Raw genomic sequence first — 17,390 nt, forward strand, 5'->3', positions numbered from 1 at the left:
ATCAATCTCAGTCCCTAGAGCAGATTCTGCCCAGTCCATTGGAGATCACATCGGAGATTGCAGATACTGCTGCAGTTTTGCTTAGTGTAAAGGCTAACACTGGTCAGAAGACAGAAGAACACTCCTGTTTTATACCCCAGGCCTGGGTCTGTTTCAAGTAATCCAGGATAGGCTTGTTTAAGCAGGGAGAGCCTATTCGGGATGACTTGGTTCAGGAACAAGGCCGATAGCGTCATGCTCTTTCAAGGAATAGATGTGAGCAGAACTGGAATGAAAGTTCTATATTGACAGCCATATCCTTCCATATACAGATAATAGGCTGCACCTGATTGACCATTCCACATGGACATTTAGGGTCATCTGGCATTTATGAAGTCTGATATGCTGTCAGAGGTGTTAACCTCTCTTTCAGTCTCTTTCAACGTCTCATTTTTATGTCCCAACCCATTAACCTCAATATCATCTGGCACCCCATAGCAGTAAAGCTGGACAAACAAGGCAAGGTGCAGCCAAAAGTGACAGATGGGGGGAGTAGGCACAACTCTCACTCCAAAAATTATTTAAGATCCTCTAAAGGAAAAAAGTATTGTTGTCTATCAACAATGACAAGCCACCGGGGTCTGACAACTTGGATGGAAAATTACTGAGGATAATATCGGACGATATTGCCACTCCTATTTGCCATATTTTCAATTTAAGCCTATTAGAATGTGTGTGCCCCCAGGCTTGGAGGGAAGCAAAAGTCATTCTGCTATCTAAAAATAGTAAAGCCCCCTTTACTGGCTCAAATAGCCGACCAATTAGCCTGTTACCAACCCTTAGTAAACTATTGGAAAAAATGGTGTTTGACCAGATACAATGCTATTTTACAGTAAACAAATTGACAACAAACTTTCAGCATGCTTATAGAGAAGGACATTCAACAAGTACAGCACTGACACAAATGACTGATGATTGACTGAGAGAAATTGATGATAAAAAGAGTATGGGGGCTGTTTTGTTAAACTTTAGTGCGGCTTTTGACATTATCGATCATAGTCTGCTGCTGGAAAAACGTATGTGTTATGCCTTTACTCCACCTGCTAGATTGTGGATACAGAGTTACCTGTCTAACAGAACACAGAGGGTGTTCTTTAATGGAAGCCTCTCCAATATAATCCAGGTAGAATCAGGAATTCCCCAGGACAGCTGTCTAGGCACATTACTTTTTTCAATCTTTACTAATGACATGCCACTGGCTTTGAGTAAAGCCAGAGTGTCTATGTATGCGGATGACTCAACACTATACATGTCAGCTACTACAGCGACTGAAATGACTGCAACACTTAACAAAGAGTTGCAGTTAGTTTCAGAGTGGGTGGCAAGGAATAAGTTAGTCCTAAATATTTCTAAAACTAAAAGCATTGTGTTTGGGACAAACCATTCACTAAACCATAAACATCAACTAAATCTTGTAATAAATAATGTGGAAATTGAGCAAGTTGAGGTGATGAAACTGCTTGGAGTAACCCTGGATTGTAAACTGTCATGGTCAAAGCATATTGATACAACAGTAGCTAAGATGGGCAGAAGTATGTCCATAATAAAGTGCTGCTCTACCTTCTTAACAGCACTATCAACAAGGCAGGTCCTACAGGCCCTAGTTTTGTCACACCTGGACTACTGTTCAGTCGTGTGGTCAGGTGCCACAAAAAAGGACTTAGGAAAATCCCCAAGTCCCCATGTCCAGAACAGATTATGGGAGGCGCACAGTACTACATAGAGCCATGACTGCATGGAACTCTATTCCACATCAAGTAACTGATGCAAGTAGTAAAATTAGATTTAAAAAACAGATTAGAAAACAACTTATGGAACAGCGGGGACTGTGAAGCAACACAAACATAGGCGCAGACACATGCATACACACACACGATAACATGCGCACTATATACACACGGATGTTTGTACTGTAGATATGTGGTAGTGGTGGAGTAGGGGCCTGAGGGCACACAGTGTGTCAGGCCCACAGTGTGTTGTGAAATCTGCCTTGGCAGCAGCTAATGGGGATCCATAATAAATACAAATACAAATATTAAAAAAGTAGTTTAAAGCATTAACGTCTTGGGCAAAGAAAAAATAGAGTCAACTTTTTGTAAATATTCGGGAGTATTTCCCCATGTCTTGTGTTTCTATTACTTCAGGTGTATGTGTTGAAGCGACCCCATGTCGATGAGTATCTCAGAAGAATGGGGGAGTTGTTTGAGTGTGTTCTGTTCACTGCGAGTTTATCCAAGGTGAGATCACTTCACTGAATGCTACTGAATGCTGATTGACATAGCTACATTACAGGTTGAAAGGATCTAACATTTAGTCAACTACTAGGCTTAAAGGGAAGTTCAGGATTTAACAAGTTAGATGGTTCCTCATCCTGAAAGTATTCTATGGGCAAGGAAAAACTGTTTTCTTTAAACAGCCACTACAAATGTTAGCTAACTGAAGTCCGTGCTAGCTAACAATCAATGTAAGTGATGGGGGGCATCTAAAATACTGAACTTCCCCTTTAAGAATGTGACACATGTTTGACATGTTATATTTACATTCTAATCTCTTATTCATACACACAAACTTCACCATAAATGTACATATGCATCACACACGCTTTATGTGACCTACCATCAGTGACAATGTTGTGTGTATTTTCCTTTTGTGCCAGTATGCTGATCCCGTCTCTGACCTGCTGGATAAATGGGGTGCCTTCCAACACCGTCTCTTCCGGGAGTCCTGTGTTTTCCACCGAGGAAACTATGTGAAAGACCTGAGTCGTCTGGGCAGGGACCTCAACAAGGTCATCATTGTGGACAACTCTCCAGCCTCCTACATCTTCCACTCTGATAATGCTGTATGTCATTCATAATTCTATCTACCAGTATACATTTACATTTAACATTTACATGTTTAGTCATTTAGCAGACGCTCTTATCCAGAGCGACTTACAGTTAGTGCATACATTATTTTTTAATTTTTCATATTGGCCCCTGTGGGAATCGAACCCACAACCCTGGCGTTGCAAACGCCATGCTCTACCAACTGAGCTACATCCCTGCCGGCCATTCCCTCCCCTACCCTGGGCCAATTGTGTGCCGCCCCATGGGTCTCCCGGTCGCGGCCGGCTACGACAGAGCCTGGATTTGAACCAGGATCTCTAGTGGCACAGTGGCCTTAGACCACTGCGCCACTCGGGAGTATACTATACTAAGCCCTCAATTCAATCAATTGCAGATAATGGTGAAACTGCACTGCAGGTTCTCTCAGTTATTGCTGTTGTATCAGAGGTGTTTAAGAGAAACTGACACTCTTAACTACTTTACAGAAATGAAACAAACAGATAATCATAGTTGTGGTTTATGCTTCAAATGTACTTTATAAGAGGTTTTACAAATAGTTTCTATTTGACTCAAAATGGTATTACATATAGTCCAGCATTGTTGGCAGCATTATATGGATGCAGTCAATGCATGACTAATATAATTCAGCAATAAATGACTACACTGCAAAAAAATTAAAAATTAAATAATGTTGATTCAACGTACAATTGTAAGGCAACCAGCTGCAATAGGATTGTGAGTTTATTCAGCAAAAATGTTATTGAGCAAACTCACAACAAAAATGTTGTTGAGCAAACTCACAATCCTATTGCAGCTGGATGTCTTACAATTGTATGTTGAATCAACATATATATTTTATTACAGTGTAAGTAGTTTAATAAATATATCTATCGGTTTGTAAATCACAGCTATAACATTGTTTGCTGCCTCGGGGCCATTCAGGTGATGCACTGTTTGTGTCATTTACTCAATATTATTTGACAGAAATGGCAGTGATTTGAGAATCTCTACACAATCAATTCAGCTAGTTAAAAAGGATAATGATCACAAGTATGTCGCTAATAGCTTATCTATTTATGTACAGTATACCTACAGTAGTTGTTTATAAAAATGTGCAGAAAATGTTGTGGTTACAAAAACACCTGTAAATTTTTTTATCGGAATAAAATATACAGTGGGGAAAAAAAGTATTTAGTCAGCCACCAATTGTGCAAGTTCTCCCACTTAAAAAGATGAGAGAGGCCTGTAATTTTCATCATAGGTACACGTCAACTATGACAGACAAAATGATACATAAAAATCCAGAAAATCACATTGTAGGATTTTTAATGAATTTATTTGCAAATTATGGTGCAAAATAAGTATTTGGTCAATAACAAAAGTTTTTCAATACTTTGTTATATACCCTTTGTTGGCAATGACACAGGTCAAACGTTTTCTGTAAGTCTTCACAAGGTTTTCACACACTGTTGCTAGTATTTTGGCCCATTCCTCCATGCAGATCTCCTATAGAGCTGTGATGTTTTGGGGCTGTCGCTGGGCAACACAGACTTTCAACTCCCTCCAAATATTTTCTATGGGGTTGAGATCTGGAGACTGGCTAGGCCACTCCAGGACCTTGAAATGCTTCTTACGAAGCCACTCCTTCGTTGCCCGGGCGGTGTGTTTGGGATCATTGTCATGCTGAAAGACCCAGCCACATTTCATCTTCAATGCCCTTGCTGATGGAAGGAGGTTTTCACTCAAAATCTCACGATACATGGCCCCATTCATTCTTTCCTTTACACGGATCAGTCGTCCTGGTCCCTTTGCAGAAAAACAGCCCCAAAGCATGATGTTTCCACCCCCATGCTTCACAGTAGGTATGGTGTTCTTTGGATGCAACTCAGCATTCTTTGTCCTCCAAACACGACGAGTTGAGTTTTTACCAAAAAGTTCTATTTTGGTTTCATCTGACCATATGACATTCTCCCAATCCTCTTCTGGATCATCCAAATGCACTCTAGCAAACTTCAGACGGGCCTGGACATGTACTGGCTTAAGCAGGGGGACACGTCTGGCACTGCAGGATTTGAGTCCCTGACGGCGTAGGGTGTTACTGATGGTAGGCTTTGTTACTTTGGTCCCAGCTCTCTGCAGGTCATTCACTAGGTCCCCCTGTGTGGTTCTGGGATTTTTGCTCACCGTTCTTGTGATCATTTTGACCCCACGGGGTGAGATCTTGCGTGGAGCCCCAGATCGAGGGAGATTATCAGTGGTCTTGTATGTCTTCCATTCCCTAATAATTGCTCCCACAGTTGATTTCTTCAAACCAAGCTGCTTACCTATTGCAGATTCAGTCTTCCCAGCCTGGTGCAGGTCTATAATTTTGTTTCTGGTGTCCTTTGACAGCTTTTTGGTCTTGGCCATAGTGGAGTTTGGAGTGTGACTGTTTGAGGTTGTGGACAGGTGTCTTTTATACTGATAACAAGTTCAAACAGGTGCCATTAATACAGGTAACGAGTGGAGGACAGATGAGCCTCTTAAAGAAGAAGTTACAGGTCTGTGAGAGCCAGAAATCTTGCTTGTTTGTAGGTGACCAAATACTTATTTTCCACCATAATTTGCAAATAAATTCATAAAAAATCCTACAATGTGATTTTCTGGATTTTTTTTTCCTCAAATTGTCTGTCATAGTTGACGTGTACCTATGATGAAAATTACAGGCCTCTCTCATCTTTTTAAGTGGGAGAACTTACACAATTGGTGGCTGACTAAATACTTTTTTTCCCCACTGTATTTCTTCAAATGCCAGATTTGAATAGCAGAGAAGTAGACAAAGATGGCATACAGTGCTATGAAAAAGTATTTGCCCCCTTTCAAATTTTCTCCACTTTTGCATATTTGTGATACTGAATATTATCAGATCTTCAACCAAAACCTAATATTAGATAAAGGGAACATAAGTGAACAAATAACACAACAATTACATATTTATTTCATAAACAAAGTTATGCAACACCCAATTCCCCTGTGTGAAAAAGTAATTGCCCCCTTACACTCAATAACTGGTTGTGCCACCTTTAACTGCAATGACTCCAACCAAATGCTTCTTGTAGTTGTTGATCAGTCTCTTCCGTTGCTGTGGAGAAATGTTGGCCCACTCTTCCATGCAGAACTGCTTTAACTCAGTGACGTGTGGGTTTTCAAGCATGAACTGCTCGTTTCAAGTCCTGCCACAACATCTCAATTGGGATTAGGTCTGGACTTTGACTAGGCCATTTCAAAACCTCCAATGTGTTGCTTTTTAGCAATTTTCATGTAGACTTGATTGTGTGTTTTGGATCATTGTCTTGCTGCATGACCCAGCTGCGCTTCAGCTTCAGCTCACAGACGGATGGACTGACATTCTCCTGTAGAGTTCTCTGATACAGAGCATAATTCATGGTTCCTTCTATTAAGGCAAGTCGTCCAGGTCCTGAGGCAGCAAAGCATCCCCAAACCATCACACCACCACCACCATGCTTAACCTTTGGTATGATGTTCTTACTGTGGAATGCAGTGTTTGGTTTTCGCCAGGCATAATGGGACCCATCTCGTCCAAAAAGTTGACTCAAGTTTGCCAAAAAGCACCTGGATGATGATCAAGACTCTTGGAAGAACGTTCTATGGACAGATGATTCAAAAGTATAACTTTTTGGACGACATGGTTCCAGTAATGCCTGGCGAAAACCAAACTCTGCATTCCATAGTAAGAACATCATACCAAAGGTCAAGCATGGTGGTGGTGGTGTGATGGTTTGGGGATGCTTTGCGAGCACACTATTCCAGACCAATCTGTACGTTTTAAAGTTTACATGAAGTACAATTGATGGGACTTGCTTTAACTCTTTTAAAAGTATTGTTGTGGTAGTTGTAGAAGTTTAAAAACGTATTTTAAAGCAAAGCAGTTTTAAAGTATGTATGGTTTTGAGAAACGTTATAGTAGTGGTAGTGTCTGCAGTAGTAATGGTGGTGACTGGTTATAGTTGAAAAAGTAGTTAGAGGAAAAGTTAGAATAGCCTGAACATATGAATGTTGGTTTGGTGTATCTAGCTTGAACAGTTCAAGAGTTACTTTTGGTGAGTTGTATTATGCAAATGTATATAGTTAATATGTTTGAAAGAATGTGAAGTTAGGATAGCATGAACCTGTGAAAGTTGATTTGGTTTCTCTAGCTTGAACTGTTCGAGTTACAATTATTGTTGGTTGGTATTATATGCTAATTTATGCACATATAAGTAGTTATAATTTATAGTGCAGACCAGAGCTAGACCAGAGCTAGTGCATACCAGAGCAGTAGTTGTGGTCATTAGTTGTGGTCAGTTGTGATCAATAGTTGTGTGGTCAGTGGTTGTGGTCAGCAGTTGTGTTACTGTGGTCATTAGTTGTGTGGTTCAGTAGTTTTGTGGTCAGTATTTGTGTGGTTGTGGTCAGTTGTGCTCAGTAGTGGTCAGTAGTTGTGCTCAGTCATTTTGTGGTTGTGGTCAGTAGTTGTGGTAGGTAGTTGTGGAGGTGTTGTTTTGGTCAGCAGTTGTGGTCATTAGTTGTGGTCTGTAGTTGTGGTTGTGGTCATTAGTTGTGTGGTCAGTTGTTGTGGTCAGTAATTATGTGGTTGTGGTCAGTGGTTGTTGTCAGTAGTTGTGGTCAGTAGTTGTGGTTGTGGTCAGTAATTGTGTTGTTCAGTAGTTGTGTGGTCAGTAGTTGTGGTCGGTAATTTTGGTAAGTAGGTGTGTGGTTCAGTAGTTGTGGTGAGTAGTTGTGGCGGGTAATGGTCAGTGGTTGTGTGGTTGTGGTCAGTACTTGTGGTTTAGTAGTTGTAGTTGTGTTTGTGTGGTTGTGTTCAGTAGCTGTGGTCGGTAGTTGTGGTAAGTAGTGGTCAGCAGTTGTGGTCAGTAGTTTCGTGGTTGTGGTCAGTATTTGTGGTCAGTAATGGTCAGTAGTTTTGGTAAGTAGGTGTGTGGTTCAGTAGTTGTGGTCAATAACTACAGTTGGATGTGCTGACAAATTCTCTAAAACTACGTTGGAGGCGGCTTATGGTAGAGAAATGAACCTTAAAATCTCTGGCAACAGCTCTATTTGACATTCCTGCAGTCAGCATGCCAATTGCACGCTCACTCAAAACTTGAGACATCTGTGATGTCCTCAGCACAAGGTGCACCTGTGTAATGATTATGCTGTTTAATCAGCTTGTTGATATGCCACACCTGTCAGGTGGATGGATTATCTTGGCAAAGGATAAATGCTCAATAACAGGGATGTAAATAATGTTGTGAACAGAATTTGAGAGAAAGAACCTTTTTGTGCGTATGGAAATTTTTTGGGAGCTTTTACTTAAGCTCGTGAAAAAGGGGACCAATATAGTTAAAAAAATATATAAAAGATACAGTATCAAAAAGTTGTATAGAAGCACACTCTTCCAGATTGATATACACGTTTTATATTTTTTATGATGTTTCTAGCTTAAACGGTCTAGGAGGAGTAGCATTCATAATAATAATAATAATAATAATAAGAAGAAGAAGAAGAAGAAGAAGAAGAAGAAGAAGAAGAAGAAGAAGATTTAGAATGGGACGGTTGCTTCGCCAGTACCATTAAATAGAATAATCAAATCAAATGTTATTTGTCACATACGCCGAATACAACAGGTGTAGACCTTACAGTGAAATTCTTACTTACAAGCCCTTAACCAACAATGCAGTTCAAGAAATAGCGTAAAATAAATATTTACAAAAGTAAAAAAAAGAAAAGAAAAGTAACACAATAAAATAACAATAACGAGGCTATATTCAGGGGGTACCGGTACCGAGTCAATGTGCGGGCGTACAGGTTAGTCGAGGTAATTTGCACATGTAGGTAGGGGTAAAGTGAGGGGGGGGGGTCAATGTAAATAGTCCAGGTGGCCATTTGATTAATTGTTCAGCAGTCTTATGGCTTGGGGGTAGAAGCTGTTAAAGAGCCGTTTGGACCTAGACTAGGCACTCCGGTACCGCTTGCTGTGCGGTAGCAGAGAGAACAGTCTATGACTTGGGTGGCTGGAGTCTTTTTTGGGCCTTCCTCTTGACACCGCCTGGTATACAGGTCCTGGATGGCAGGAAGCTTTTCCCCAGTGATGTACTGGGCCGTATGCACTACCCTCTGTAGCGCCTTACGGTCGGATGCTGAGCAGTTGCCATACCAGGCGGTGATGCAACCGGTCAGTATGCTCTCGATGGTGCAGCTGTATAACTTTTTGAGTATCTGGAGACCTGTGCCAAATCTTTTCAGTCTCATGAGGGGGAAAAGGTGTTGTCGTGCCCTCTTCACGACTGTCTTGGTGTGTTTGGACCATGATAGTTTGTTGGTGATGTGGACACCAAGGAACTTGAAACTCTCGACTGGCTCCACTGCAGCCCCGTCGATGTTAATGGGGGCCTGTTCGGCCTACCTTTTCCTGTAGTCCACGATCAGCTCCTTTGTCTTGCTCACGTTGAGGGAGAGGGTGTGGTCCTTGCACCACACTGCCAGGTATCTGACCTCCTCCCACTAGGCTGTCTCATCATTGTCGGTGATCAGGCCTACCATTGTTGTGTCATCAGCAAACTTAATGATGATGTTGGTGTTGTGCTTGGCCACACAGTCATGGGTGAACAGGGAGTACAGGAGGGGACTAAGCACGCACCCCTGAGGGGCACAAGTGTTATAGATCAGCATGGCAGATGTTGTTGGCTACCCTTACCACCTGGGGGCGGCCCGTCAGGAAGTCCAGGATCCAGTTGCAGAGGGAGGTGTTTAGTCCCAGGGTCCTTAGCTTAGTGATGAGCTTTGTGGGCACTATGGTGTTGAACGCTGAGCTGTAGTCAATGAACAGCATTCTCACATAGGTGTTCTGTAAATCGCTCTGGATAAGAGCGTCTGCTAAATAACTAAAATGTAAATGTAAATGACAATATGTTCCTTTTGTCCAGGTGGGAAAGGGCAGTGTGGAGTGTGATTGAGATTGCGTCATCTGTGGATCTGTTGGGGCGATATGCGAATTGGAGTGGGTCTAGGGTTTCCGGGATGATGGTGTTGATGTGAGCCATGACCAGCCTTTCAAAGCACTTCATGGATACCGACGTGAGTGCTACAGCTTGGTAGTCACCTTCGCTTTCTTGGGGACAGGGACTATGGTGGTCTGCTTGAAACATTTAGGTATTACAGACCCGGTCAGGAACAGGTTGAAAACCTGTCCCTGACACTTGCAAGTTGGTCAGCGCATGCTCGGAGTACACATCCTGGTAATCCGTCTGGCCCCGCGTCCTTGTGAATGTTGACCTGTTTAAAGGTCTTGCTCACATCGAGGCGAGCATAAAAGGCATTTAGCTCACCTGGTAGGCTCGCGTCACTGGGCAGCATGCGGCTGGTTTCACTTTGTAGTCCGTAATAGTTTGCAAGCCCTGCCACATCCGACGAGCGTCAGAGCCGGTGTAGTAGGATAATAAAACATTTAGTTAAAATAACAACCACACAAGAACTACGAGGTGAGTTAGAATCACGGGAATGCAAGTACTATATATATACAGGTCATTGCCAGTACCTTATTAAATGTGCAGGGATACTGGAGTGGTTGAGGTGGGTTTTATACATAAAATGTGACTGGTAGTAGGAATATATAAATACTTATGGTAATATACTAATGGTAATATATACATGTAAACAGGAGTAATAGTTACCAGTAGCAGGATAAATAGATAAATACTAATGGCAATCAATAATCAGTCGACAGTGGTGTAATGGAGTCAGTCTCGATAGGCTGTGGGAGAGGGAGAGCAGTAGTTGTTTGCCATTTACCATTCTTATCGCCAGGGGATAGAAGCTGTTTCGAGGGGTGGGACCTCTGGCTTTCTCATCCAATGGGTTTTGAGGAGGAGGTGAGGAGAGCGCACACGAGGAGTATGCAATTGAGATTCACCCCACGCAGCATCGCCCTTTCAAAAAACGTGCAACAGATTGGCTAGTGAAACGCACACTCGACCCTCTGATTGGACCATCAAACTGTCAATCAACACAGGTTGGGTGAGCTACCAAACAGATTGCTGATTTGCTGTAAAACTATTAGATCACATGCAGCGCAAAAGTCAAAGTGAAGGGAGAGAGGATTGCCATGGTAAATAAATATGCAGCTCCAAAGAAATGTGGTGATCAATAATATTAACTGCTTACTTTGCAAGCTCACCAGCAATAGGGTATCAAGCAACAATTACTAGCGTATGCCTAATGGTATTTTGGTATGTCAAAATTGCTTGAAATTAATAATTTACTTATGAAGCTTGCACTTGGAATTTGTTGTTAAAATGTATTATAACTTTGGCGAAGACGCACCAAAGGCTCTTCTTTCCACTTGCGCTCTCCAAACTCCCGCCAGTGGAGAGCGCTTTGTTCTCTTCTTGAGATGTTTGCTGTTGCTTTCACTCGTTTAAATGTGGTAAATCTATTTTCCATCTAATCCGACAATAATTGCTAGTTTTGAATCATTCCATCCCCGTACCATTTATTGCAACACTTAGACGTGTTTCATGATTGAGGTATGGGTTTCTCCGTACATCACGTGGACAGGAAGAACTCTCCGGGAAAAAGAAAGGCAGAAGTGTATGTTTCATGATTAACTACTCAAGGTGTGATTGTGGTAACGTACAGGAACTCAAGTCCATTTATTCTCCCAATTTGGAATACCTCACCATCAAATGCCATACACATTACCTACCGAGAGTTAATAGAGAGTAATTAATAAAGCAATTCTGAGGAAAACGCTACCAAAGTTAATCAACACATCTCCTGCTCTACTCACTCATCAAGAACTCTAGACCATTGCTCCTCCCCCTTCCGGGACAGCTTCAAGGCCTTCCCTTCGGCAAATCAGATCACTCCTCCATTCTGCTCCTCCCCTCCTATATGCAGAAACTTAAACAGGACGTACCCGTGATAAGGACTGCTCAACGTTGGTCTGACCAATCGGAATCTATGCTTCAAGATTGTTTTGATCATGCGGACTGGGATATGTTACGTTTTGCCTCTGAGAATAGCATTGACGTATACACTGACTCAGTAACGGAGTTCATCAGGAAGTGCATAGAGGATGTTGTTCCCACTGTGACAATTACAACTTATCCAAACAAAAGAATGTGGATAGATGGCAGCATTTGCGCAAAACTGAAAGCGCGAACCACCGCATTTAACTACGGCAAGGTGACTAGGAACATGGACGAGTATAAACAGTCCATCGATGCCCTCCGAAAGGCAATCAAACAGGCAAAACTTCAGTACAGAGAAAAAGTGGAGTCGCAATTCAACGGCTTAGACACGAGACGTATATGGCAGGGACTCCAGACAATCAGAGATTATAAAGGGAAAACCAGCCACGTTGCAGACCCCAACGCCTTGCTCCCGACAAGCTAAACACCTTCTTCGCCCGCTTCAAGTGCTGTCGACGTGAACCACCACCCGCGTCATTCTCCGAGCTCTTGTTCTCCATTGCCGACGTGAGTAAGACATTTAAGTGTTATTGGAGTGTCTTCGGACATTCAATCTTTCCCTATCCCAGTCTGTTATCCCCACTTGCTTCAATATGTCCACGGTTGTTCCTATACCCAAGAAAGCGAAGGTAACTAAACTAAATGACTATTGCCCTGTAGCACTCACTTCTGTCATCATGAAGTACTTTGAGAGGCTAGATCCACGGAGGATGCAATTGCCATCGCACTGCCCTATCCCATCTGGACAAGAGAAATACCTATGTTAAAATGTTGTTAATCGACTACAGCTCAGCCTTCAACACCATACTGCCCTCCAAGCTCATCACTAAACTTGTGACCCTGGGTCTGAACCCCACCCTGTGCAACTGGGTCCTGGACTTTCTGACGGGCCGACCCCAGGTGGTGAAGGTAGGGAACAACAACACCGCTACGCTGATCTTTAACACGGGGGCCAAACAAGGGTGCGTGCTCAACCCCCTCCTGTACTCCCTGTTCACCCATGACTGTGTGGCCATGCAAGTCTCAAATTCAATCATGAAGTATGCAGATGACACAACAGTAGTAGGCCTGATTACCAACAACGACGAGACAGCCTACAGGGAGGAGGTGAGGGTCCTGGCCCTCTCCCTCAACGTCAACAAAACGAAGGAGCTGATTGTGGACTTCAGGAGACAACAGCGAGAGCATGCCTCCATCCACATCGACGGGGCCACAGTGGAGGGTGAAAAGCTTCAAGTTTCTCTGCGTGCACATCACTGACAATCTGAAATGGTCCATCCACACAGTCAGTGTGGTGAAGAAGGCGCATCAGCGCCTCTTCAACCTCAAGAGGCTTAAGAAATTTGGCTTGACCCCTAAGACCCTCACAAACTTCTACAGATGCACCATTGAGCGCAGCCTGTCGGGCTGTATCACCACCTGGTACGGCAATTTTACCGTCCACAAACGCAGGGCTCTCCAGAGGGTGGTGCGGTCAGCCTAACGCATCACCGGGGGCACACTGCCTGCCCTCCAGGACATCTACAACACCCGGTGTCACAGGACGGCCAGGAAGATCATAAAGGACCTCAGCCACCCGAGCCACGGCCTGTTCACCCCACTACCATCTAGAAGGCGGAGATAGTACATGTGCATCAAAGCTGGGACCAAGAGACCTAAAAAAACAGCTTCTATCTCCAAGCCATCAGACTGTTAAAAAGTCACCACTAGCCGGCCTCCGCCCAGTACCCTGCCCTGAACTTTAGTCACTATTACTAGCCGGTTACCACCCGGTACTCAACCCTCCACCTTAGAGACTGCTGCCCTAACTACATAGTCATTAAACACTGGTCACTTTAATAATGTTTACATACTGTTTTACCCACTTCATATTTATATACTGTATTCAAGTCAAGGCTCGTCCTATATCACTACTGCTTTACACACCATTTATATACTGTCCATAATGTCTATACACACCATCATATACATATATATTTATATTCCGGACTGACATTGCTCATCCTAATATTTCTTAATTCCTTTCTTTTTTGGGAGGTATTTGTTTGTATTGTTTGTATTGTTAGGTAATACTGCACTGTTGAAACTAGAAACACAAGCATTCCGCTGCACCTGCGATAACATCTGCAAAAACTGTGTACGCGACCAATAACATTTTATTTTATGTTTCATATGATACAATTTCTTACCCCAAGTGGGCGTGATGTTTATTGTGCACATGAACGTTCGCAAGACTCATGAGGTAGAAGTTCTGTTCATTTAATTAAATGTATCGTTTCCTTATTTCATATTTCCCAGGTTACATCGGAGTTCCGTGTGTCTGTGTCATTCTGGTTGTGCGTAATAGGAGCGTGTGCACATAGAAATAGGCTAAGTGCCCTGCATGCCACGCTTTGGAGTCAGTACATTGAATAAGAGAAAAGTATTGTTCCATGTATGAATGGTGATGAAATATCATTAATAATCATTAAGTCTGATTAAGACGAATGTACCAACGTAACAATGGATGTGGAAATGGACTTATACATTGTAGAACCAGTTTATTGGTTGTAATTGGAAATGCATCGCGGATGTCATCCCCACAGTGAAGGTTTGCTGCTTCCCCAATCAAAAGACCTGGATTAACACAGAGGTGCGCGCTAAGCTAAAAAAGTGGTCACCAATCGACTTGTCGATCGTCAAGGCATTCCTAGTCTGTAGAAAAGCCAGCGCTCTTTTCTTTTTCCGTGTTGCGCTGTTGGCGGTAGGTGCACTTGATTCAGAAGCCCTGCGCACTGAGTATGCAAAGTGTTCCCATTTTGAACCATTTCATTTGTCTGAAAAGACAAACAGCCTACCCGGCAGACCGGGAGATCTGTGACTAAATCGAGTGCGCCTACTGTGCTGGCCAATCGGTTAGCTCAAATCACTGTGCCTACAGTTTCCACAACCCAGGCCACAGCAAAGTTTGATACTAGCTAATGTGAGATTCATAACTTTTAAAACCTTGACCAGAGATAGAGCGAGAATGTCAAAGAATACAGCAAAGAGCTGTTTTTATTCAGCACAGTCAACACTCTTTTTATTCAACGCTATTACAAAACATAAAACGTGCTTCTCCCTACTTCTACTGGTGCTGCAATGAATGAGTAGCCAAGTGTATCGATAGCCCTGCATTTTTATTATTATTAGCAGTTCATTGTTTATTTTAAAATCAAGGAATATTTCACTTTCTCTGGTCATAGGAACAACATGAATTTGTGCATGAGGCAGATGCGATGCGACTCGAGTTTCCCCATGGAAGACTGTGTCCCCTCTCTCTGGTCAGTGTCACCGGGGGAAAGGAAGGGGAAAGCAGGGACCGTGAGAGGTGGACACTCTGGTACTCTCTCCCTCCCTCCGTTGAGACTAATGCTATGTTCAAAACAACTGGGAACTCGTAAATCTCCGACTTCAGTGTGTTCAAGACAACTGGGAACTCTGAAAAAAATGAGATCCGACTGGCAAAAATCGGTTTGAACATCATACAACTCGGAATTCCAAGTCGGAAACGGGTATCTTTCTAGAGCTCCGACTTTCCGACCAGAAGATCACTGACGTCATGATTTGACCTTGTTTTTTCCGAGTTCCCAGTTGTCTTGAAAGCACCATGACCATCAGATGCAGGTACCATCAGTCCAGTAAAATAAAAAACAATTTTTGTGTGAATTATTTCAATTTATCCTGAGCTGTGCCTCGCAATTGCTACACCAACTGATCTATTTTGTTATCAAAGCTCGAGTTCTATATAATATGGTCTGATAAGAACAATATTGGCAGGCCAGGCATATAGACAATATGCTGTGATAATGTATTAGGCCTACTGCACAAACCTCATTTTTATGAGGTTAATGTTAAATTTTTTAAGTCATCTTTAAAGAAAAATCTGAGCGGTAGATCTCTGCTTGCTTTTTGACTACGAAAGTGATCTTGACTCAGAAAAGGTTGGCGACCACTGAGCTAAAGGATAGAGCTACCACTCACAGAGCTACTGCAGCCAACCCTGAGGACATGAACACGTACAAGACGTCCCGCTACGACCTCCGCAGAGCCATCAAACAGGCAAAAGGACAATTATCGGAACAAGGTGGAATTCTATTATACTGGCTCCGATGCTTGACGCATGTGGCAGGGGCTACAGTACATTACAAAGGAAGCCCTAGCTGTGATCTGCCCAACGATGCCTCTCTACCAGACGAACTCAATGTCTTTTATGCATGATTTGACAAAAACCACACAGAGCCCTTCATGAGGGCCCAGGCTGATCCAGAGGAATGTGTGATCTCTCCGAGGCTGATGTATGTAAGGTTTTTAAATGGGTCAACACTCATAAGGCCGCAGTGCCAGACGATATTCCAGGGTGTGTCTTCAGGGCATGTGCAGACCAGCTGGCAGGCGTCTTCACTGATATTTTCAACCTCTCCTTGTTCCAGTCTGTAATCCCCACATGTTTCAAGCTGACTACCATCATTGATTCTATCCCCTGGCCATAAGACTGTTAAATGGCTAACATCTACTGCTCCCCCTCACACCTACGCTGCTGCTAAAAGGATTATTGATTCGATATATTACGACCACTACGCCGCTGTTCATTGATAATTGATTTCCATTACCATTAGTATCTATCTATTTATCCTGCTATTGGTCACTATTACTCCTGCTTACATGTACAGTTGAAGTTGGAAGTTTACATACACCTTAGCCAAATACATTTAAACTCAGTTTTTCACAATTCCTGACATTTAATCCTAGTAAAAATTCCCTGTCTTAGGTCAGTTAGGATCACCACTTTATTTTAAGAATGTGAAATGTCAGAATAATAGTATAGAGAATGATTTATTTCAGCTTTTATTTCTTTCATCACATTACCAGTGGGTCAGAAGTTTACATACACTCAAATAGTATTTGGTAGCATTGCCTTTAAATTGTTTAACTTGGGTCAAATGTTTTCGGGTAGCCTTCCTCAAGCTTCCCACAATAAGTTGGGTGAATTTTGGCCCATTCCTCCTGACAGAGCTGGTGTAATTGAGTCAGGTTTGTAGGCCTCCTTGCTCACACATGCTTTTTCAGTTCTGCCCACAGATTTTCTATAGGATTGAGGTCAGGGCTTTGTGATGGCCACTACAATACCTTGACTTTGTTGTCCTTAAGCCATTTTGCCACAACTTTGGAAGTATGCTTGGGGTAATTGTCCATTTGGAAGACCCATTCGCGACCAAGCTTTAACTTCCTGACTGATGTCTTGAGATATTGCTTCAATATATCCACATAATTTTCCTTCCTCATGATGCCATCTATTTTGTGAAGTGCACCAATCCCTCCTGTAGCAAAGCACCCCCAGAGCATGATGCTGCCACCCCCGTGATTCACGGTTGGGTTGGTGTTCTTCGGCTTGTAAGCATCCCCTTTTTCCTCCAAACATAATGATGGTCATTATGGCCAAACAGTTCTATTTTTGTTTCATCAGACCAGAGGAAATTTCTCCAAAAAGTAT

At 42.7% G+C, this 17,390-nt stretch overlaps 1 protein-coding gene across 1 annotated transcript in view; it reads left to right on the forward strand.

The window, feature by feature from the left end:
• LOC311129969 (carboxy-terminal domain RNA polymerase II polypeptide A small phosphatase 1-like) overlaps positions 1–17,390 on the forward strand; it is a gene marked incomplete at both ends in the record, with an annotated part of 66,737 nt that overhangs the window by 34,519 nt on the left and 14,828 nt on the right. The window contains 2 exons of the mRNA XM_084162541.1: positions 2,184–2,276; positions 2,696–2,881. Coding sequence (XP_084018667.1) covers positions 2,184–2,276; positions 2,696–2,881 — 279 coding nt within the window. The remainder of the gene's footprint in view (positions 1–2,183; positions 2,277–2,695; positions 2,882–17,390) is intronic.

The sequence above is a fragment of the Coregonus lavaretus genome (assembly GCF_964263955.1).
Source record: "Coregonus lavaretus genome assembly, chromosome: 5".
NCBI lineage: Eukaryota > Metazoa > Chordata > Actinopteri > Salmoniformes > Salmonidae > Coregonus > Coregonus lavaretus.